The sequence below is a fragment of the Ixodes scapularis genome, unplaced genomic scaffold (genome assembly GCF_016920785.2).
Source record: "Ixodes scapularis isolate PalLabHiFi unplaced genomic scaffold, ASM1692078v2 PGA_scaffold4__175_contigs__length_147842914, whole genome shotgun sequence".
NCBI lineage: Eukaryota > Metazoa > Arthropoda > Arachnida > Ixodida > Ixodidae > Ixodes > Ixodes scapularis.
The window spans coordinates 4,109,175-4,132,644 of NW_024609879.1; the positions used below are offsets into that span (position 1 = coordinate 4,109,175).

At 47.1% G+C, this 23,470-nt stretch overlaps 2 protein-coding genes across 2 annotated transcripts in view; both read left to right on the forward strand.

Moving 5' to 3' along the window:
* Positions 1-13,159: 13,159 nt before the first annotated feature.
* On the forward strand, positions 13,160-14,137 carry LOC120840524. The gene has a single exon (XM_040211113.3). It carries the CDS (start codon positions 13,280-13,282, stop codon positions 14,135-14,137), a length of 858 nt encoding a protein of 285 aa, XP_040067047.2. The 5' UTR covers positions 13,160-13,279.
* Positions 14,138-19,671: 5,534 nt separating this feature from the next.
* Positions 19,672-23,470, forward strand: part of LOC120840500 — a 33,257-nt gene continuing 29,458 nt past the window's right edge. Inside the window, exon 1 of the mRNA XM_040211081.1 lies at positions 19,672-19,763. Within this exon, the coding sequence (XP_040067015.1) occupies positions 19,672-19,763 (92 nt within the window). The remainder of the gene's footprint in view (positions 19,764-23,470) is intronic.

Here is a 23,470-nt window from a genome sequence, read left to right on the forward strand (position 1 = left end):
ACTGCGGGAGGGCCGAGGCGACATAGTCCTTCCTCGATCGTCAGGGACAACGTTCTACTGTTCTTCCGGGAGATTGACTCTGCCGTCAGAAACCTGAGCTCGGAACCTGACGACAAGAACTCGGGAAACTTGATATCGTTGGTCGCTAGTGTCGACGGAGCTCCAAAGACGCTTTGTCGTCCCCGTTAATGTCGTGGGCGCAAACTTGGCTCACCGGAGAGCCCGGTTTCCACAGCTACGTACGTGGGTGAGGTCGGGCGTAGCATGGCCCAGGGTCACCAATATGTCGAGCTGCGTTTCCTTACCATACCGAATTATTTATACTATTTTCAAATATACAGATCTGCTTCGTTTGAAAGCATCTGGCGCCGATGCGGCACAGATGCTCGTGTGTCTCGTGACCACCTTTTTGTTTAGACCGGTCACTGCATATTCATGTGTGTGCAATGGTGCCTTAGTTCCTCGGGGTTGTGAATAAGTACCGGGCATGTGCTTGTAGTGCACCATTTGACGTGCCTAGCGTTTTCCTGCGTTACTTGCAAGATGCCACCCCTAGCTGTTGCAGCAGGGAAAACGCCATTCTTGGTTCCTTTGAGACGTTGCTTTATCATTGCCTCGAAGGTGAGCGCAATCCAAACTTCCTATCGAAAAACCAGGTACCACAAAATCCTCCAGTTTCTCGACTTTTTTTTACTGCTTTCTCGAACCGCTGTTCTATGCAACTGTCACCGCTAACGAGATGGCAAACAATAGTAAGTAGATTTAAGTAGGCCACGCTATTTGTAGTGGGATCTCGCTTTAACAACAAGTTCAGTGCCGCCTTTATTTTCTGAATTTGTACTCAGACATATAGCAACGACGAGAACGACTACTTCCACATTTCTACGACATCAACAGACCTGACGCAGTTCCTTTTATTTTTTTTTAACAAGCGAGTTTTTGTTTTTTTTAACAAGCGCGCAGTAAATTTGCCACGTGTTAGCCACGTTGGTAACGCGCAGCCGCGAACGTGCCATAAATAAAAGCGGCTCTTTGTTGTTTTGTGTTGTTTGCTAGCTCCTCCCTCTTCTTCATAACGATGTTCCTTGTTTTGAGTTGCATGCACTCTGATTTACCATAGCGACGGGCGTAACGTGTGTCGCCATCTCCCGATCGGCGCAGCAAGCAGGGGGCGCATCCAACTTTATGTTCGCTCCCTCTATCGGGAGATGGCGCCACATGTTGCATCTAATCGCTAGACAGCCTGCTTTCTAGAGAGTCTCCAACCGCCTTCTCGATCGGGGTTAGGTGGTTTAGGAACCGCGTTTGCACTACGAGCTGCGAGGAGGTTACGGAGGCGCCCTGGTTGCCTGGCGGCACCCAGGATTTTCGTTAGGGAGGGGAGTTGTGTGCGTGTGTGTGTGTGTGTGGGGGGGGGGGGGTTGTAAAGTGGAGATTTGGGCCAGTTGGTTCATTGCAAGCAAAAAAGCGCCGAAAAAATACAGGGACACAGACGAAGGGAAACAGGACAAAACAGACAAGGGGGTTGTTGGAGGGGGAAGGGCGAATGCTTGGGAAAGCTATACAATTTTTTTTCGTACTGGCCGTCCTCCATCGAAATTGCGTTGCTGCACGCGCGATTCGGAAACTAACCAGATTCGGACTTACTTTGCCGGCACAGATTTCCATGATCCGTGGTGTAGTCCTCACCATGGGGTGAATTATTCGCGGAATAAATTTTTCGTGATTATTTTCAAATCGCGAAATTGGCGAAATTAGGTCTCTAGGTATTTATGTCTTTATAAAATGCAAGTTGTTTACCGTATAGTCCGTTCCACGTCACTTCACAGACGACAAAAGCTCCGGCTCCTGCGACCCAATCCGAGCTGTCAGAGCAAATCACGTGATCTCCCAGGGCTTTATAGCCGCATGGCGGCGCCTCCCATGACCATCGTGTATGAGGAGAAAACTCGGCGGCCTAGAGGCTAAAGTAGTTTAGGTAGTCTTGAAAAGAAAAAAAAAAAAAAAATAATGAACTTCCAGTAATGTAAGTACATGAAAATTATTAAACTCACCAACCTGAATACCCAAAGCGAAGGCCGAAAACATATTTTAACATTACTCTTAAATAATTATAAATTGTAATCTAATCTGATCCATTCAGCACAGCTTGTTCTAGGACCAACTAACCAACCTTACCCCCCCCCCCCCCCCCCCGCGTTTCTATATTTATTTCAAATACCCTCAAGTTAAGTACATTGCGCATCTACCCCTTGTTGCGCCAAATCTCGCTTTATTTTCGACTCTTTTCTTTTTCCCTTGCGCTAAAGTTGAGATGTATGTATTTTGTGTGAACCAGTAAACGAGACTTATCAGCGTTTGCGTTGTTTTCTTTTACCCGTTTCCGGAGCTCGCGCGCAGGAGGCTGACCTGGGGACAGTCGGTCAGTGACCGCATTAATCTATTCGCGATTAAGGAAGAAAACATTATTTTCTGGAAGGAGTAACATCGATGTCTTTAGTCAAAGGCACGAGAATAGGCAAATCAGGCCGCGTAACTTCAAAGATTCTCCAGTCTCCTGTTTCCCGATGAACCTGACAAAGCAATGCATGGCTCTCGGCAAATAGAGTTCATTGCACTCACTTTCACCTTACGGGTTTAGGGATCGGGAAGGGATCATCCAGGAATTCTCGGGGAGGTGCGCCTCCATCGCTGCAGCTGCTGCCGATAGTCCCAGAGGGGCTTGTCATTAGGACGTCGCCGTCCAGGGTCGAATTAGGGGGGAAACAATCATGTCATCGGGCCGTGTCTCTTCGACGTGGTCGCTACCTCCGCAAACGTCCGTCGTCGCTCGTTCTTTTCGCGAGAGTTTCCTCAGAATGCCCCGAGGGTCATTGACTTCATGCCCCGAGGGTCATTAGGTTGAGTTCGGACCATTTACCGGGCCGTCGCGCTAGCCGCCAACGCGGACGTCCGTCATCGCCCATTCCTTTCGTGAGAGTCCTCGCCGCATGCCCGGGGGTCGAGCGAGAGTGAAGTCCCCATCACGTAACCAGGCCGTCGCCTGACGTTGCGGTCACCACCATTGCGCACATTCGCCGGTCGTCACCCGTTCCTTTCGCGAGAGTCTCCTCCCCAGTGGCGTAACCATGCAGGATTTTGTTTCGGGGAGGGGGGGGGGGGAGGGGGAGAGTTCGATAGTATAAATTCCCCCCCCCCCCTCCCCCAATGACGAAGCAGAGTGAGCTCGGCGGTACAGACGCTCCCGCAAAGATTAATGAGGCGCTGTTAAGATAAAACAGGTAAAGCTGCATTGTCATATTTGAAAACGGAGCAGGCTTCATTTACAGGAATGCGGCCGTGGTGGATCACTGTTCTACTGTCGTTGTAGTTGCGGCCCGCGGTCTTTAAAAGCTTCCTCAAAGCACGCAACTCCCCCCGCTTTTTTTAGGTAGCACTGCATTACTCAAGGAGGATATAAGGGTAGGTGAGGGCATGACGTCGGCCGCGTACCCTCCGCAAGCCATGCTCCCTTGACGCCTCGCCTCTCTCATTTTTCTCCTTACTCTCCTCACTTATCACGCCAACGTGAACACGTCACGTGACCGTAGCTAGCCTTCGTCTAGCTATGGTGTACTACAATACACCACAGCCTAGCCTTCGATCTGATAAAACCTACCGGACGGAGCGCGCGCAAGCCTGCAAGGAATCCTCCTACAATCAACCATCCATCTCGCACGAGACGTGCCACGCGCACCAATCGCCAGAGAGATCTGCGGTCACGCTGGGCACAAAATCGTTTAAAGGAGCTGTGCAACGATATTCAGTTGGAATGTTTTTCACTATACACGAGCTTGCTGGCACTAGTGGGAACCAAGGATACTCGCACGCAACGCCACTGGCCAAGAAACGCCTTTGTTGCGGTGAAATTTCAAGGACAAAAGCAATTATTTTCGTTCAATTTCTCCTTTGCAAAGTTTGATGACGTAACGTGGGGATCGCAGAACACCCAAGTGACGATATTTGAATGCGGTTCATAGATTGGACCCGAGCCCTGCGTGGGCACTCGATTTGGGCTCATGTTAATTACTGTAGTTCAATAAGCATTCGGGTAGTCGCCCGCGTCCGATCGCTGCAACGACGACAATAGCCGAGCCATAACAATGTCTGGAACTCGGCGCGTGTCCTGTGCCTTGCCAACCCCAGCGCGTGGCTATGATCAACATTGGCGGCATATAATGAGATAATCGGCTCCAGATCGCGTGGCCGCTTGTTCTGGCTGCGAGTTGAGGGGGTGAACGCTGCTCGTTTTTCTTTAATTTTTTTTCTGGGATTTCTATTGCGTGAAGTGAAAAACGAACGCGTGTTTCATAGGTCATTAACGTCAGGGATTTGTTCTAAGCGGTATTTGCGCAAAGTACAAAAATTGTTGCATCGCCCCTTAACTTTTTATGACTAGGCTTCACCAATATTGCAACGTGCCCCCTCCTAGTACTTATGACCTCCTTGTATAGACCAGTGTCTGCTCTGTTCGATGGGCGCCGCCATGTTTGGTTATGCTGACGCAATGACACAGTAAAGGGACGGGGGAGGGGGGGTGGGGGCTGCGTATTTTGCGAGACTCCGCTTTTTCTTAGAAACCTCCGCACATATCGTAGTGCCAGAACGTCGGAAAGGCTTAGTCATGAAGCTCCAAGAACAACACCAATGCTAAGGGTGCTGTGAAGAGCAAAAACCTTGTTTTATGCGCGGCTCCTCTCTTCACAAGAGCCTGCGCTTGAGATTATTGTTTCACATTTCTATCGCTGGGGGCAAGGATTTCGGACACTGGTCTATAGGCAACCTGCAATGCTGTTTTGTTTGGCTCTATCTAGCGACTGAAGCAAAAAACATTGGGTAGGCCTGGGAGTGGCAGCTTCATTTCTCAAACGTGAGCTATTGCTCTGATGGCGCCGCTATAGCCTAGTGTCCGATGCAAGAAATACTGGGCAGGCCAGGGAGCCGTGATCGCATAACATGCAAGTACGGCGGAAGCTGCGGCATAGCGGGTCAATCGGAACGCGACTACGTATTTACCGGAGTGCGCTTTTACTGCGAAGACGTATCAGGATTTTCGCTACGGCATGCTCCAATACGTATGCGTTGCGCTCGCATACGTAGCGGATATCGAAGCCGTTGGCACGCAATGGGGAGCTTATCGTTCACCCTTTGCCAAGTTACACCGAGGCAGGGTATAACCTTGGGCTCTCACTCTACTGGCGCCGCCTGGCTGTTACTGGCAGGTTATACTGTGACAAAAAAGTAAGCAGCAAAAAAAAACAAAAAAAACTTGACATTGAAAATTTAGAGTAACCGTCCTCGCCCAAACATTAGGTGCACATATATAGGGCGAGGGTAATTCTGAACAATCACAAAACCAAAATCTATTATCTATTAAATGTATTACAAATTCGTGCTATAGACAGAACAAGATGCCGAAGGCAAGGGAGTCTTATTTTTGCTAGGCCGCTTTATATTGCAGAGTGGTCCAAATGGAAGCAGCGGCATATCCTCGGGCGATGAGAAGTCGTCAGTCCGAACTCGTCGTTCTGCCACTTGGAGAAATGACATCGCACACCAAACACAAACATGCAAACCACACGCCGAACGTGGAAACAAACTTGAATACCCTTGCGACTATGCGTAGTGAGGATATGAAAGCTCCTAGGAGTTTCCGATGTTTCGTGCAACGAAAAAATTAATCGAATAACGAATGGCATCGGATGCCACTTCGACATGCAAAGCAAAAAGCAAGACGGACTTCATTGCATCCGGGAGCGACCATCGAGACGGGCGTCTCAATGGAGGGAAATTGCACTAAGTAAGGGAAATTTTAGGCGTTCAATGAATAAGGGAGAAACGTGAAACGGCCCGTCACGTCTGCACTACAGGCGGTCGTCCTATGTCCGGAGGCGCTATTCCGGAACGTGTATCGTCTCCTCGAAGGTCCTAGCGACTCTGCTCGTAACAACGGCAGAAGCTGAGCACTCGTTCTCTTCACTACGACGGTTGAAAGCATACCGGACAGCGTCCGCTTTGAATGAGTGACTGCTGGGTCTAGTGCTTTCGACTGTTCACCGCGACATCAATTGAAGTTCAAGTGGTGGACATCCTGGATATTCTTTGCTGTGAACGCAGGCGGGTGCGTCCCAATTTGTAGGCGCTTGGCATAAATGGAATGATCAAGAGAGCCTGTAAATTGCTTTATGGAATAACTAGTCACCATGATGAATTAACCTGAGACTGGGGCGCAGAAGAAACATCAAAACGTAGAAGGGTCAGAAAATAGACAGGACGACATCTCAAGCTCACAGCTGTGCTGAATGGATCAGATTAGATTACAATTTATTATTATTTAAGAGTATAGTTAAAATGTGTTCTCGGCCTTCTCTTCGGGTATTGAGGTCGGTGATTTTAATAATTTGCATGTACTTACATTACTGGAAGTTTTTTTGTTTTTTTTTTAAAGACTATTTAAACTACTTTAGCCTCTAGGCAGCCGAGTTTTCTCCTCACACACGATGGCTATGAGAGGCGCCTCCATGAGGCAATAAAGCCCTGGGAGATCACGTGGTTGGCTCTGACTGCTCGGATTGGGTCGCAGGAGCCGGAACTTTTGTCGTCTGTGAAGTGACATGGAACGGAATGTACGGTAAACAACTTGCATTTTATAAAGACAAATGCCTAGAGACCTAATTTCGCCAATTTCACGATTTTGAGTTTGTGACGGCGTCCTGTCTATTTTCTGTCCCTTCTACGTTTTGATGTTTCTTTTAGTTTCAACATAGTTAATATTCAATAGCTGGCCTGCACCCTTACGATTTTGTTTTCCTAACTGGCCACAGCTACTTTTTATTCGCGGTTATCTCTAGTCGAAAGCCCGTAATTTTGATCAGTACACAAGGTGTGCGTGAGCGCAGCGCCACCCGTTGCTTACAGCGCAGTTGTTCTTATAATTTAATATTCCTTGCATCACTGACACTGTGTTTTTATTATCACTATGTGTGCGTTTTATTTTGGTCACTTTAGTTTGATTTAACGATGTACTTCAGTGAAAATAGTTTGTTACAGTTTGCCTTGAAATTTCCATCCTATAACCCATAAACGTTTCAAAATATCCGTTCTCTATACATCTGAGATCAAGTTTCGCATCCCATTAAATAAGCATGAAAGAAGAAATATTGACTATTTTATTTATTTGAGCATTTTCTACCCCACAAACATTTTTCCGAAAGAATACAAGTTGGAGATAGTCTGCGCTCCCCCTTTGCTCCGTGCCCCGTGCAAGACCGACTTCCTGAGTAGGCTAACGAGCGAGACAAAAGGGGGGGGGGGGGGAGGTCTCGACCCCCGAACCCCCCCCCCCCCCCCCCCCTGCCTACGCCACTGCTTTTCCCAGTTCCCAATGCCTGGTGCATGCGTGCTCCCCGCCTCCTTCCCATTTCTGGGAGGGGGGTCCATGGATGAACGCCGCCTCGTCATTGTCCTCCAGATGGATCCCGACTACCGAGTGCGGTACTCAGATAGTCAAAGGCGCCGTCTTCGCCATGGCCCGGGGGGGGGGGGGGGGGGGGGGGGGGGGGGCATGAACGTAAGAGGCAATGAAGCGTCTGAAGTTCAAAGCCAGTTAGTGGTTGTTGTAGTCCATTCATTGAAAAGTAAACATTTCGGCGAAAATCTGCCTGATTAGGTGAGTAATAACAGAAGCTGGAGGCGCTTTAACCAACTCTGTTTAAATAGCCCGACGTTTCGCAGCCTGCTCGGTCGCTTGTTCACGGGTGACTAATTTGGCTGGGTGTTCGTCTTTCTCTTCGTCTCCTTGTCGCTGCGGTTAAAATCGTCCTCTTCTTTTTGTGACTCCTCGAAGTCCGTGAAAATAACTGCTTGAAGGGTACCGATCGACCGGTTCAGGTTGTTCTTTGTATGCTGAATATTCCATGACTTTAGAAAGATTAGTTTTTTTTTTCCAGTTTCTTCGGTGTCTAGAACGAAACTGCTGTCTCTCTCCACCAGATCGCGACCAGACACGGCACGACTCACACGTACCTGTATTGCTATGCTAAAATAAACCTACGCAGTTAAATCAACCTTATCTCGACCACGACACCACTGGTTTATGATATGGTGCTTTCTACGTGTATTTGTCTTGTACCAAAATAACAAAAAGGTTATCGAGCAAGAAATATATATATATATCAGGCTGCGGACGATCAAAAGCATTGCACCTTTGAGAAAGCAGGATCATTGTGCGTTCTTTTGACTTTCTACTTTGTTCGTCAATTACGTCATGGCGAACCTGAGAGTAAATCAGAACGTGAAAGAAAAAACAACCCCCCCCCCCCCCCCGAAAACTAGAGAAAAGTAACGTCATATTGCGAATGAGTCAGAGTCCGAAAAATAGTTTAGAAAATCAAGCTGTTTTTTTAGTAGGATTGGGGTTACATCTATAAAGAAGTAGTTAATTAAATTGCACTTTGTATTTACAAATATTCGCTCTTCTGCATTCTTACCAGTCATCGGGTGCAGTGATAAATTAATCTTATTTGTTTAAAAATGCACGCTGTATTAAATAGTTGGTTAAGTAAATGTAATCTTTATTAAATCCAACCAATCTGACTAAAATAAAATAAATTTGATATACTTGAATATTTTTTTTAATCGTGCTTTCTTTTCACTCTGGAAAAGTGAGTAAAAACAAAGCGGTATCAAAATGTTTTTGTTTTGTTTTGCTGCTGTTGCAGCGGACTAATAATGGGCGTGTACATTCCCGTACGTTTGGGAAGCACAGTAGACGCAAGCGTTAGTTGTAACGCAGGGTGGTCGAATCTGCAGTCGGAGCAGTATATCGGCGAAACAAGAAGTGGGTTCTCCTAAAGACTGGTTCAAGCATTTGCTGTTGGGTGCGTTGGAGTGTGTGGCGCCGTTTCTGAGCACCGTCGTCGTTGTTCATAAACACCTGCCGCCTTTGACACGGGAGACTGGAACACAGAATAAAATGGAACATCCTGCCACCTCTTGCCACTTTGGCAGAGCGGACGCCGGAGAGGAGGCGACCTCCTCTTCCGCCTTCGCTCTGTTAAAGTGGCAAGGTGTGGGAGGAGCTTCCCGTTCAGTCTCAATCTGTCACCGATAATAGTTGAGATGGGGATTTTACAGCACGCTCAAAAGAAAGGTTGTTGCTATTACACCTTTTGTCAGATAATGCACCCCAAAACTTCAGTTGGACGTACAGCGCACTGAAGTCGGCCTGACGGCGCCAACTTTTACGTCAGGCATGATTACGGTGCGATAGAACACATTGAGCAGCTAAAATGCGTATCAAAAACTGCAGAAAAAAAAAAACGAAAAAAAAAACAAAAACGGAGGATTTGCAATAGGCCTTAGAAAATCCCGATTACTTTCGTAGCAGTCAGTCACACGTACATTCGCTATTTTATTAACCCTTTCGTGGGCGGTGGGAAGTATACTTCCCAATATAAAATTGTCATAGGGTAAATATGTCCGAAGGGAAGCTCGCGTCCCATCCGTGGCATGTGGATTTTTTAGTTAGGATTTTTTTTTTCACTAAGAAAAAATGTGTTGTGTCTTTCCCACCAGGGGAAGTACTCTTGTTTTTATTTTATATCCCGTCAAGTGCGTGCGCCGCGGAGGTACGGGGTGCCGGAGGCTTTGTTATTTCTTCGCGTTTGTCCCCGACCCCAGGTATTCATGTCCAGCGATGAAGGTAACTGTGTTTGTCAGGTACCCAGACATTCTGATCTCAAAGAAAGCTATATGCTACCGAGTTACAAGCGTAGTATGATTTAATGATTGAATGAACCAACTATTGGATGCATGAACGAATGAATATGGCAAACGACATACATGTCTTCATACAAAGTGGCATTATATCTACAGCGAGAATTCTTGACGTGCGTTTTCCATATATTTACTCGATTACATTTTCTGTATTCAGATGAGTCGCCACAAGGGTACGACTCAGGAAGAGGCGCTAGAGCTGTTCTTCAGCCTCCCTGAAGAGTGCAGCGATTCTGAAGCCGAATAAGACAGCGACGTCGAGGGTGAATTTGAGAATCTAGAAGAAACATCTCTTCAACTGAAGCGCAAGTATTGGAAAATGAAGCAGTGCAGCCTAGCATCAGTGAGGCACGTTTTGATTCCGACAAAGAAACGCACGACTAGGATGAACTCCACTACGCGACCGTGACACTGACACGGAAGAGGTGACAATAGATTCTAGCGACAATTCGAGTGTATTCGCCGGCAGGACACCTATCTTTAATGTGGAGCCATCCGTAAAGGCTAACATTACATAAGCAGATTCAGAGTTGGTGTGTTTCGAACAGATTTTCAGTGATGGGATTGTCAACGACATTGTCAAACAGACAAGTCTCTATGCGTCTTACGACCGTGTGAAGCGCTCTAACTTCAGAAAAGTAAACTCCGCCTTCAGAAACTGGGAGCCACTGACTCAAAAAGAGTTCGGGGCCTTCATCGGATGTTTGATTTTTATGGGTATTCATCAGCTTCCTCACTCCTCAAACGAATGGAGTTCAGACCCAGCTCTCAACGTAAAGGCAGTCTTAGATGTCTTCCCTGCAAAGAGAATCGAGATTGTCGAAAATCTGCATGTCAACGACAACGCGTCTACGAAGTCTCGTGGAGAACCAGGCTGCGACAAGCTCCACAAAGTGAGAGCCCTGCTTGATGAAATCAATAAATCACGTAACAGGACCTACAACCCATCATCGAAGCTTTCTGCAGACGAGAGCATGATACCAATGAAAGGCAGATCGAGCTTGAAGCAGTACACGCCGATGAAACCTGTGAAACCATGCAGGGTACAATGTCTGGTGCCTGGCAAACTGTGCAACGGGTTTCGTTTGGAAATTCAGCATCTAAACTGGAAAGGTCGACACTCCCACTTCCCTCAGACTCGGTGAAAGGGTTGTGCTCGAACTTCGCTTTGTCATAAATCACATCCCAAGCCTTGTGGCTGTTGACAACTTTTTTACGTCAATCACGCTCATGGAGGCCCTTTTTGCTGGTGGAATTTTTGCGTGCGGCACAGTCAGACCAAACCGCAAGGGACTTGCTTCTACGATGGTTAGGAAAGAAGGAGGCTATGGACTGGGTTCTTCGAAGTTCACAGTCAAGGGCAATGTCGCCACAACGAAGTGGATAAACAACAAAGCGGTGACGATGCTTTCTGCCGCTCACAACCCAACTAAAATGTCAGCTGTCCCAAGAACACAGAAAGGTGGGACGAAGACGACTGTCACCTGCCCCGAGGTTGTTGCGACGTACAACCAAATAATGGGAGGCGTCGACAAGTTCAACCAGCTGCGGGAGATGTACGCCATCGGACGCCGCGCACTCAAGTGGTGGCACAGGTTTTTTTTTATTTCCTCGTGATCCTTTCAATTGTCCATGATTTTGTTTTGTACAAAACCGTGGGGTTGCAGAAAAAAAGATCAGCTTTCTTTTAGACTGAAGCTCGCAAGTTAGCTCATCTGTGGGCACAAGTCAGGCAAGAAGAGAGGGAGGGCATCGTCATCCCTTTCTAAGGACATGGGTGTGCCCAAAGAGGTCAGGTTGAACGGAGTGAGGCAACACTTTCCAATCGAAAACTCCAACTACCGCCGATGCAGGAACTGCAGCACCAAGCAGCAGCATGAAAAAAGAACCAGGTACACATGCGCTGCGTGTTCTGTAGCGCTCTGCACAGAGCCATTCTTTCGAAAATTTCACGAAACGTAGCCCACATATGGGGCAGTGGGAAGTACACTTCACACCCACGTAGAAAGTACTACGCTTGTGATAAAAATAAACGTTCTGCTGAATTGTGATACTCTGTCAATGTTATGTGTCAATTAAAAAAATGAAGTTCCACAGTCTTTTTATAAAATTTTCCCACGAAAGAGTTGTACATCTCGGCTGTCAAGCCACCAATGAAGGTTGGTAACGTCGGTATAACATCACTGCGCCGTACGACGTCGAGCTGAAGTTTCGGGATGCATTATATGTGAAAAGGGGTGCAAGAATATACCTATGTTTTCAGTGTGCACGTTCCGTGTCACTCATGGGATTTGGAATAACTTCGCAGATGACCTGAACGTTCTCACGAGAGCGTTGGAGCCGCACAGAGCACAAACCCAAACCGAACCAATAAAACAAACACTTGCTACCTCAATTAGGGTGGGGATGCGGGCTACTTGGTTTCATGCTTAGCAAAATCGACACCGCATAAAAAAACGAAGACGAAGTAGACGGGTGTACAGAGTGCAAGCGATAATAACAAGACAAGCGTGAGCCAGCGCTTGTCTTGCGCAGACTTGTACGCTATTCGCTACTGGTAACGAAATTACTTGTAATCCTTAACATCTATGAGCAATTTTGTAACGGAAAAATTACGCATTAGCTCCTGGTGGTCCATATTTATATCGGAAAAGCTTTATTACCTTATTCACTAAAGTCTTAACCTAGACTGTTCAGAGCCAAAGTGGAAAAATATTGATTAAAACTTTATTTAATATTTAATAGACACGCATAAGTACACTCTCTTACAAACCTCGTTTGCTACCGTCTGGAAATATTTGCCGCCATAGTTAGATGTGCATAAAGCAGTTCTTATTCCATGTTTTGCCAGTTGCATGATGAATTCCAGCGTCGCGATTCCGACAGTATCAGGCACCGCTGCAACGACGCAGTTTTTCCTTTTCTTCAGAGTAAAGAGCACTTCCGCCACTTCGCTGGAGAAACACAATGCAGTGCATCAAGCACCCGCGAGGCACAATATGGCGGCACTCCCATTAAGTGCTTCAGTTAAAAGGGTGTTCAGCGTTGTAGTCGACATCTTCACGAAGCAACGAGGCAAGATGTCTAACGAGACTTTCGAGAGCCAGCTCTTGTTCAAAATACTCAAGGTAAATAATTGGCACTGGTGACAACAAAAAACACTCGAATCACCCTCTTTCCTTTGTTTCTTACTTGAGGCGAGTAATGTTAGTAGTAACAGCACGAAAGTACGCCCCTTCGTCACGCGCACGGCTCAAGAGATTGGCAGTCATCAACAGCAAACGCGCCGCTAAACCTTGTGGCGCTGTCATCTGATCCGTGGATCCCCAGTTCATCGTGGGAAGCACCATCGTCATCGACGTCAACAGATGGGCCAGTCATAAAAGAACAACATCCGGTGACTGCACTCTGTGGGCTCGGTGGCTGTGCCACAACACGGTCCATTAACCCGCTGTCCTACACCATGCAGGTTAGTCTGTCTTACGGTAGCTCGTCTAAGAAATCGAGCAACTATCTTTTAGTACAGCTGCCGAGCCTGCAGTGTTGCATTGCCGTTGCTAGAGAATGTGCTCAAGTCATCCGTCGCTTACTGATGTTGTCTGGAGATGTAGAGACTAATCCGGGTCCTGTTACCTCAAGTGAAATCCTAAGCGAATTGCAGAGGCTGTCTGCATGTCAAACTAAACTCATCGAGGAGGTAAGGGGCCTAAAAAGTCAGCTGCAGATAACCGATAGGACCATATCGGACCTAGGCAGGCGGATGACTGACCTGGAGGGTCATTACCAAGGCTTTTCCACGCTACGTGCTGAGGTGGAGGCCACGGTGACCAGGGCCGTCCACGCGGCTCGTCAGGTCTCTGACCTTGAGGCCCGTGTGGACGACACTGAAAATCGATCCCGACGAAAGAATCTAATATTTTATGGTGTGCCCGATCCCTCACCTACACAGACTTTTGCCCAGTCCGAACAAAGAATCATTCGCCTTTGCTCTGTACTTTTTGATGTAACATTAGACTCGAAAGAAATAGAACGTGCCCACCGCCTCGGGCGTCATTCGGTCGAGCGTCCACGACCAATAATAGTGAACTTCTCTTTTTTCAAAACTAAAGACGCCATCCTTTCGAATGGCCGTAAACTAAAAGGTACTAACTTCAGCATGGGCGAAGATTTTTCCCGCTCAGTTCGCAACGCACGGAAACACCTCCTTGCCTTTGCTAGAAGCAAATCTGCTCCCTTTTCTTTGCGCTACAAAACACTGCGCATCGGCTCAAAACGTTACGTTTTCGATGAATCATGCCAATCAGTCAAAGAAATCTCATAGCAATCGCACCGTCAACGGAAAATTACAACACGCCCCCAACGTGCCCCTCGAACTAATCTTTCTTTTTCGGTGATCTTTACTAACATACGCAGCTTTCTTTCGAAGCGCGAACTCGTATCTGGCGTTGTATTATCTTCTGAATGCAATGTACTTGTGCTTACTGAAACTTGGCTAACCAGTGATGTTACTGACTCCGAAGTTTTAGCGTACCTGCCAAATTTCCGTCTCTTTCGTAATGATCGCAAAGGTACTCGCGGGGGAGGTGTTCTCATTGCCGTAAACCATCAAATACCATGCACTACTATTAACACTTCATCCGATCTGGAAATACTCTGGCTCATATGTCATGCCGCTCCTGAAACAGTGCTGTTGGGTGTCTGTTACAGGCCGCCGCATAATAGTCCCGATTTTCCGGGGCAGCTTAACGATATGCTGTGCCACCTCAATGCAAAACATCCCAATACCCACATACTTCTTTTTGGCGGCTTTAATTACCCATATGTCGATTGGGCTAACCTGGCGCCTACAACAACGAGCAACGCAGAAACGAGAGAATTTATCCATGTTTGCCTCAATTTTAACCTGTCCCAAATATTAACTGAGCCAACACGTGTCACGTAAGAGACTGCAAGTCTCTTGGACCTAATATTAACCAACCGTCCTGGCAGTATGTCGTCAATTACTTACCTACGGGAAATTAGGGACCATAAGGTCATTCACGCTGATTTTATGTTTTCGCCGACGTTGCCCCCTACTCAAAATAAAACAATTCGCCTCTACAACAAAGGAAATTATGAAGCGATAAATAACCACTTAACCAATTTTTTTACTGACTTTGAGGCTGCTTATGAAAGTCGATCCATCCATGAAAATTGGGTACTACTCAAGAACAAGTTTAACGAATTAATAAATACATTTATTCCTAAAATCAGTTTTCGTGTTAGCCGACAGAAGCCATGGTTCACTAAAACCCTTAAGAGGCTGGAAAATAAAAAAAAGCGTCTTTTTCGCTCTGCGAAGTCAAAACCAAACCCATGCGCGTGGGAAAGGTACTACGAGGCCGAAGTAACATATTTAAACGCGATCATTGAAGCCAAGCGCTCATTTTTCCTTATTGACTTACCAAACATATTCATCAATAACCCAAGAAAGTTCTAGCAGGTCATAAACCCTCAGCAGACTCCCGGTTTAACTCTTGCCGATGAATCGGGGAATGTGCTTAGCGATAGTGAGTGCGCTAACATGTTTAATATCGCGTTCTCATCAGTCTTTACTCAAGAGCCCGACGCACCACTCCCACCCGTAATCGTAACTATTGAATCGGAAATGCACCCCATCTCATTTTCCACTGCCGGTATTTCGTCTATTATTGATAACATCAAGTTGTCATCATCAGCGGGCGTCGACGAAATCACCTCGAAATTTTTGAAGAATTGTAACCATGTATGTTCATCATTTTTCTCACTTATGTTCTCGCAGTCACTTTTCACAGGTGGCATTCCAGATGACTGAAAGGCGGGGAAGGTCGTTCCCGTTTTCAAATCAGGCAACAAGGACTCTCTATTAAATTATCGACACATTTCCTTAACAAGCGTACCCTGCAAAATCATGGAACACGTCATTTATACCCACGTTATGAACTTCCTGGACTCTAACCAATTCTTTCACTCTTCTCTGCACGGGTTTCGCAGGAACTTCTCCTGCGAAACTCAACTAGCTCTCTTTCTCCACGACTTACATACCTATCTCGACTCTAACTGCCAAACTGACGCTATCTTCCTGGACTTTGCAAAAGCCTTCGACGAAGTACCTCACAGACGCTTGCTACTAAAACTTTCTCGGCTAGGATTAGACCCTGACGTCTTGAAATGGATACAGGAATTTTCGACTAATCGCTCTCAGTCCGTCCTCGTTAATAACCAGTCCTCCAACTGCCTACTAGTATCATCAGGTGTCCCCCAGGGCTCCGTCTTGGGCCCACTGCTATTCCTCATATATATTAACGATTTACCCTTACACGTTACTTGCCAAATCCGTATGTTTGCCGATGACTGCGTTATTTACCAACCAGTTACTAACATTTCTGACCAAATCAATCTACAGGAAAACCTCAACCGCATCCAGGAATAGTGCGACCACTGGCTCATATCACCTAATCCTAATAAATGCAAACTCATGTCTTTTCATCGCCGAACCAACCCTTTCCTTTTCCCCTATTCAATTGCTAACACACCCGTCGAACTAGTACAGTCCTATAAATATCTTGGTGTCACCTTAGGTAGCGACCTATCATGGCGCGCACATGTCACTAACATTATCTCATCAGCAAATAAAAGTTTAGGATTTCTAAAACGCCATCTACGTACCGCTCCTCAAAGCATAAAACTGCTAGCATACAAATCACTCGTAAGGTCAAAGCTGGAATACGCATCCCCCATCTGGAGCCCGCACCAAGCCTATCTCAGTTATGCACTCAAACAGGTTCAGAACCGGGCCACCAGATTCATCCACTCATCTTACTCGTACAAAGTTAGTATCTCATCCTTAAAAGCTGAGTCGGGCCTTTTAGACCTCTCCTCTCGTCGCCAAACTGCTAGCTTATGTCTATTTCACAAGTTTTTCTATTCTCCGCTCCATCACGCGCCCTACATTGTCACCCGAACAGGTCACCCATTGCAGGTCACCCGTCACCGCACTCGGACTGCCACTTTTTTCAATTCCTTCTTCCCCCGTACTGCAACAGACTGGAACGGCCTTCCGGGCGATCTTGCTACAATCACCTGCCCATTAAGGTCTGCTGAAGCTGTGTCAACCATCAATCCAGCGTAACAACCTATTGTTCAAGTTATTGTTTTTTTATATTCTCCCACCCCTTATGTAATACCCCTCCGGAAGGGGTCTTTGAGGAAATAGAGTGAAGTGAAGTAACAGATTACTTTTTGATGTGACGGTCACTTACTTTAATAAATAGAATAATGGAAATTGTAATTAATTACAATTTAGCATCGAGGAATTGTAAATGTAATTGCTTCCTTTTTTTAGTATCGTGTACGAGTCTTGTTATGTGCACACCATTCTCATTCGTCTTTGTGTTCTTTTTGTGCGCAGTGTTGATTTTAATAAGTCGCTATCTTTGGACTTCCGCCGCTCGTGGCGAGGCTCACTGCGCGGCGGTTTCTGAACCGAAGAAGAACGCAGCGCCGCGAGGCTTTTACGCCACAGTGACGTAAAGATGCCGGCAACGGTTGTTATGAAAACTGCCTTGCGGCGCCCGCTTTCATCGCCCATGTGTCCCCTGTTTTCTGTCCCGTTTACATTCGGGATTCTGAGTTCGTATCTGCCACAACGACGAGCGTACTTTCGCACCGGGTGACGTTTTCTGCTCGTCGGCGACGGATTTTTCGGAACGGACCGAGAGGAATCTTCGACACCCAGCGCGATACGTTTTTCCTAATGGAAACCAATCAGAGTTTACCGGAAGTTGCGTTGCGCGGTGCACTTTTCCGGTCCTTCTTGTTTGTTTGTAGCAATGGCGTCGCTTGCGGCTCAATAAACATTCACCTGCCAGGACGAGGAAGGCGGTCAGTCTTTTCGCGGGATGAACGAGTCACCACCATCAGCAACACCACTGTTCCTTTGATGTGCTCTACGTCGCCTGCTACACAACAAGTAGGGCGCGTAGAAAATGAATGCTCGTGATCTTGGAAGCTTTTAGCGTGATCGCATAGCTAACATGATCGCTCGTGTCTACGTTTCGATTCCCGTCGCCTCTTCGAAAAAAGTCTACTCAAGTAATAGAACGTACGCACCTAACGACGAAAGGTAATCTGTGTGACGTTTATTTGAGTTCTATATGAAACAAAACAGCGTCACTTTGCGACGAGCGACTGCGTCCGATACGCTGTAGTCCGTCACCATCGAAACCATCACTCGCTCGGAGGAAACACATTCTTTAAAGACCACAGCCCTCTACTACTATAGAAATAAAACTGGAACCACAAGAGAGCGAAGGGAAACCTGCGGATCCCCCAAACAAGGTCAGCTATTCGTGCGGGAACGGTCCACTTCAAACAAAGTGTCGTACGTTCATTCTGGGCCATTAAAGCGCCGCCGACGACGGTGCACGGCTGCTGCTTTGGTTTGCGCTGCATGTCCTAGGAAACACCGAATCGTCGTAGTCTTGTCTTCTTCTCGGTAAAACTTGCCCATCTTCTCTCTCGGTTCTTCCCTTGTGATGAAACGAGCGCGGTGGAGCATGATCCGGCGTCAAGAATGTCAATTAAGCCTAGTCGTATACTCGTACTGGACGTACAGCCGCCGGCAATATGAAGGTGAACACATTACCTAGTTTCTTGCCTGTTTTACGGCTCCCGAAAGCTATATTAACTCTCAACGTCTCAAATGGTACGCGGCTTGGGAGTCTAAACTTTGCGTTCTAGCCCTCTTCTGGAACAGAGTTTGTTCCAAAACTTGCAGGAGCGCCGAAAACAAGAAGAGGGCTGTTCACTTTCACATCGCTCACGGGTGTACTGTAAGCGACTCCAAGATATTTCCGAGAATGGCCGACAGCAGCAAACGACAATAAATCGCAGCAAAGTGGAAAGTTGAGCCAGTTGGTTCATGGTTCTTCAAATAATTAAAAGCGCCGAAAAAAACAAGGACAAAGAAGTGGAACGACACAAGGCGCCTTGTGTCGTTCCACTTCTTTGTCCTTGTTTTTTTCGGCGCTTTTAATTATTTAAAGGACAATAAATCACACGCTTTCTCGTCGCAGGCGCGACGCTCCGAGAGGAAACGAGAAAACGGCCGCCGCTTGCAGATATAGATGTAAACACCCGCTGTTTCCGCCACCACCGAGTTCGCTTCGGCGGCAGCGATTTGTTCGAAAGTGTAAACGCACCATTGCATTACCCCCCTTAAAGACTGTAGTTGCATGACAAGACGGAGGAGGAGCCGTAGGCAAAAAGGTAACCGTCTTTCAGGCAGTGCCACGGCTGTCGTAAGGCACCACTCTTATTGTATTTTGTGAAACAACAACAACAACAAAAAATAACTATTGGCTTCTTTTTCTTCTTTCTTAGTTGGCGTGTGACTACGGTGAGGGTCCAGAAAAAGAGGGCATGTCACAAGTGAAAATAAATTGCAACAAAAATTACGTTTTTTTTTTTTTTACAGTTAAGAAATAAAAGAGATTTTTGTAAAGTGCCCGCGGATCTCTGACTTCACCTCCGGCACCACCAACATTATATTCTCTTTTTCATATTGTGTCGTTCTGTATCTCCCAGTTTCGGCAACAGGTTCTGGCGTCAAAGCGGCAGGCTTTTCCACTGTATAGAAGGCTATGCTTGTAGTATACTCACGGAGGTCGGTGTCGACTCCTGCCCTCACCCTTGTGCTGTAGCACTTCGAGACCGGCCAGGGCTGCACTGCCCGCCCTGACGGGCACATGGAGGCTGCTGCCGCTCATCAAGGAGTAGAAGATGAGCACGAGAGCGAGAGCGGCCAACGCCCACAGGTAGGAGCGCGACCCGATAATGGCGGTCACGTGTTCCAAGATGGTGGACGACTTGGGCTGCGCTCCGGAGGGCATCGCTCCGGATCTCCTAAAGGGAGGCATCGGGTCTTTGTGAGTACAGAAAATGAAAGAAACATTGGAAGAAGAGGAGGTGCAGGACTGAATTGAGTGGTCCGCGTAAACAAATGCGACGCAACACTTGCTCATGGCACGTGTCTCGCGCGTTCGCATAACAATTGGTATCAGTGCTTGCAATTAAACCCCCTTTATGTCTTGAAAGTAGCGCAAGGTGCGTCTATGCACGAGACACGCGCAACGTGCAGCACTTGGGAAGATCATGGCGGCACAGCGCAGCACTGAGCTAGATTTCAGACGCCATGTTCTACCCAGAAGGGGCACTCCGTCGACACCTGATGATGGCTTAGGTTTCATTTTCTTAATAGACAGAGCAACGATTTTCTAGTTTACAGAAATCAAGTGAAGCAGATTTTCGAGTCTTTCTGAATGAAAATCAGGAAAAAAGGAATCTGTGCGATCAGCGTAAACAGAGCTGAAAGAGTTAAAAAATATTTCTCATGTATTTTTTACAGCTACACCATCTAGAACAATTGTCTTTGGTCTATTCGTTCTTGCTGCATACGAACCGACGCATTCACAAAACGTTTGTGGATTTGAAGTTAAATCGGACTCCACCGTTTCTCGATGCGCCTCGCTATCCCGATTTAATAATATTTTGAAGTCCGCTTTTCTTGAACTTTCGGCGCAGAAACGTTTTTTCTCTTAATGAGTACCCTTAATCTAGCTGATAAACAGGAAGGAAATTCCGCTCTGTGGTTTCTTTTAATGGGGTATATTTGTCCATAAACTCTTTAAATTACTATAGTGAGTATGGTGACCTCATCGTTGACACCCTGGCAGTTAAGAACCAGTCGACTTCTGTGAAGTGGTGATAAAGTCCAATGTAATCTTCCTTGGAAACGTTACAGCTCTTGTACAATATGACATGATGTGGTTACATGGGTCAGGCCTCATAAAATTGAAAACAGACATGTACAAATTACTCAAAAAAGGTAGTTAAGTTACTGAGTATCGACGCCAAAAGTAATTAGAGTAGAGTAGAAATTACACATTTCTAATAGTAGTTGAGTAGATACCAACTACTGTAAAAAAGTAGCGAGTTACTTTGAAGTTACTTTCGAAGTTACTTTTTTATATTTTTGTGTTAGCAAAATGAACAGCAGTTTTGATCCGTGAAAAATCCTGCGAACCTAAAATAAATGCGGTCATTTTATGGCTTGCGTTTTCGCCAAAATAGTTTATTCGCTCGCAGAAACAATTGACTTTCAAAGTTCTTCCCGCAGAGTTTTCCACTTTTCCTCCTAAAGATGTCCCCAGCCAAGCTAAAAAGACGTTCCACCGACGCGCTGGATGGAACGACAGCGTTGAATATCAGTAACAGGCTGTGCAGGGTCGGGTAAGGGATTGTCGGCATTTTAAGTGTCTATGACGAAACATGTGAGGTTTGCCTCGACTGAGGGTCTTTTATAACAAACTCTCCTCCTTTTTTTTTTTTCTCTTCGGCAAGTTGAGATTGTTATGACTGTCCCCTCTTCATTCCCACGACGTTCGGACAGTACGCTGAGCGGGTGCACCTGACCGTCAAGGGTTCAAGTCTCGCGCCACGACGATGAGATCATCCGGACGACTGCGCGTCTGGTTGCAGTGTTAGTGCTACGCTACTGAAAAAAATAAAATTCTTTTGAAACAAAGTATGCTTCGCCGCTGACGCCTCGCCCAACAAAACGATCTCCCAAGGGTGACTCGCAATCCTCGCTGGCGACTCAGGTATCCTGACACGCCCGACACGCCTGAGAAGTAAATCGTTTTCAACAAAGAGGTCTTTCTGAAGGTCGAAAGGACGTGAAGGATTACGTGAACAAGCATCGTCGCTCGTACAGTTGCAGCTGGAAGCGGGAACGTGCTCCCATGAACGGATTATTCGTGTCTGCGTTTGTGTGCGGGGGAGTCCGGCATTGGCAAGGGAGTATGCGCTGACGACGAGGCGACCATGGGAACAGGCGCCCAGCTGCGAGGTCATTCCAGTGGCGCCTCTCGTGGAACGCCCGAACCGCTTGAGTCAGAGCTCCCTAAAGGCAGACAACATGAAAACAACAACCCTCGGAGTGTCCCCGTCTTTTACAGTTGCAGCTGGAGGCGCGGCGCCTGAGTGTATTACCGGATTAGGTCAATACCCGACCAAGGCTTGCTAAGTATCTCTTCCTGCGTTCGTGCGCGCCGGGGTTATGCTTTGGCTGCTGGTCGCCACCTTGGCCCAAGGACGCATGTGATGCAGTTTCTACGGCTGTCGAGTATAAGTGCGTGGGAACGGAATGTGAGGGGGCCCCTTGTTCGGGAAGACCACTTCGTCTGCCGGCGTCTTATTTCTTTCTGCGCTCAAAGTTTTCTGATGAGCAAAATTAGCAGTCGATTTCGAAAGTAGTGAGTAATTTGAGTAGAAGTTACCTGAAAAACGTAGTTAAATTAAACTACCAATTACCCCCAAAAAGTTGTAACTGAAAGTTACCAAGTTACTCGGAAAAGTAGTTAAACTACAGTAGTTTGAGTAGAGTAGTTGAACTACGTTCAAGTCTGATTGAAAACAATATTTAGAGCGGGGTGAGATTTATCTATCGCTACCATCGGCACTTCCCTAGAGGTTGCGCTTATATAATCCGGGTTCAAAAAAAGTGAAAGCCGTTTACAACTCCCCGTAACGCCAAATTGGAGCGCAGCTCTTGAGGAGGAGGAGGGAAGGGTACTGAGGGGAGGGTAGACCCCTTCTCCTCTTCCTCCCCTCATTCTTTAATATGCTCCGGGGGGGTCACGTGACCTCGGGGGGTGCCACGTGACTTCGGGGGCGAGGGGGGTCCCGTGACCTCGGAGAGGGAGCCACGTGACCTCGGGGGTCACGTGACCTTGGGGGGTCATGTGACCTGGGGGGTCACGTGACCTTGGGTCATGTGACCTGGGGGGTCGCCTTGGGGAGTCATGTGACCTTGAAGTGATCTTGGGAGGGATCACGTGACCTTGGGGGTGACATGACCTGGGGGTCACGTGACCTTGGGGTGATCTTGGTTACGCGGACGGCGACGGCGACGCCGACGCCGCATGAGCCGGAAACGGGCGCCTAAGAGCTGCGCTCTAAAACAAACGTCGGGAACTTTCCCTCTGTAGTTATGAGTTTCATTATGCTGTTTAAGCCCAAGAAATCAGCAAAGGTAGTGAGCAGATTGCACTTGTTTGAGACATAAAAGGTATTCGACAAACTGTTAAGATTCGTCCAGCGTATTTCCGCGGCATTAAAGTCTCCCAAGATTAAAATTTAAAAGAGTGCAGCTTGTTGACCGTTTCTTCCATGTTAGTGAGGCAATTGCTTAATTCATCCGGGGTAACTTGCAGAGCGAGATAGAAGATGCCAATCAAAATACGCTTTTGGTGGTTGCAGTAAACCTCCAACCACAGAGATTAGGGGTGGTTTTCGAAATCCTAACGCCTGGTTGAGACGAGAGCTTATCCAGGGCAATCATGACACCACCACGCATTTCGTTCCCTCCAGAGCTGTCATGATCGCGATGATGCACGCCACAGCTTGAAGGAAGTACTAGGGAGTTTTCGTAGACCGCGCTGACCCCTCCGCTAAGCGTTCCGCAACGAAGAAGTTGCTACTGCGCCTGCGCGCCGATAGCCTTGACTGTGGAGTTCCCACTATCGTAGCGGGTTGCGGAGGGCCTTGCGGGACGGCGAAGACGATCTACGAA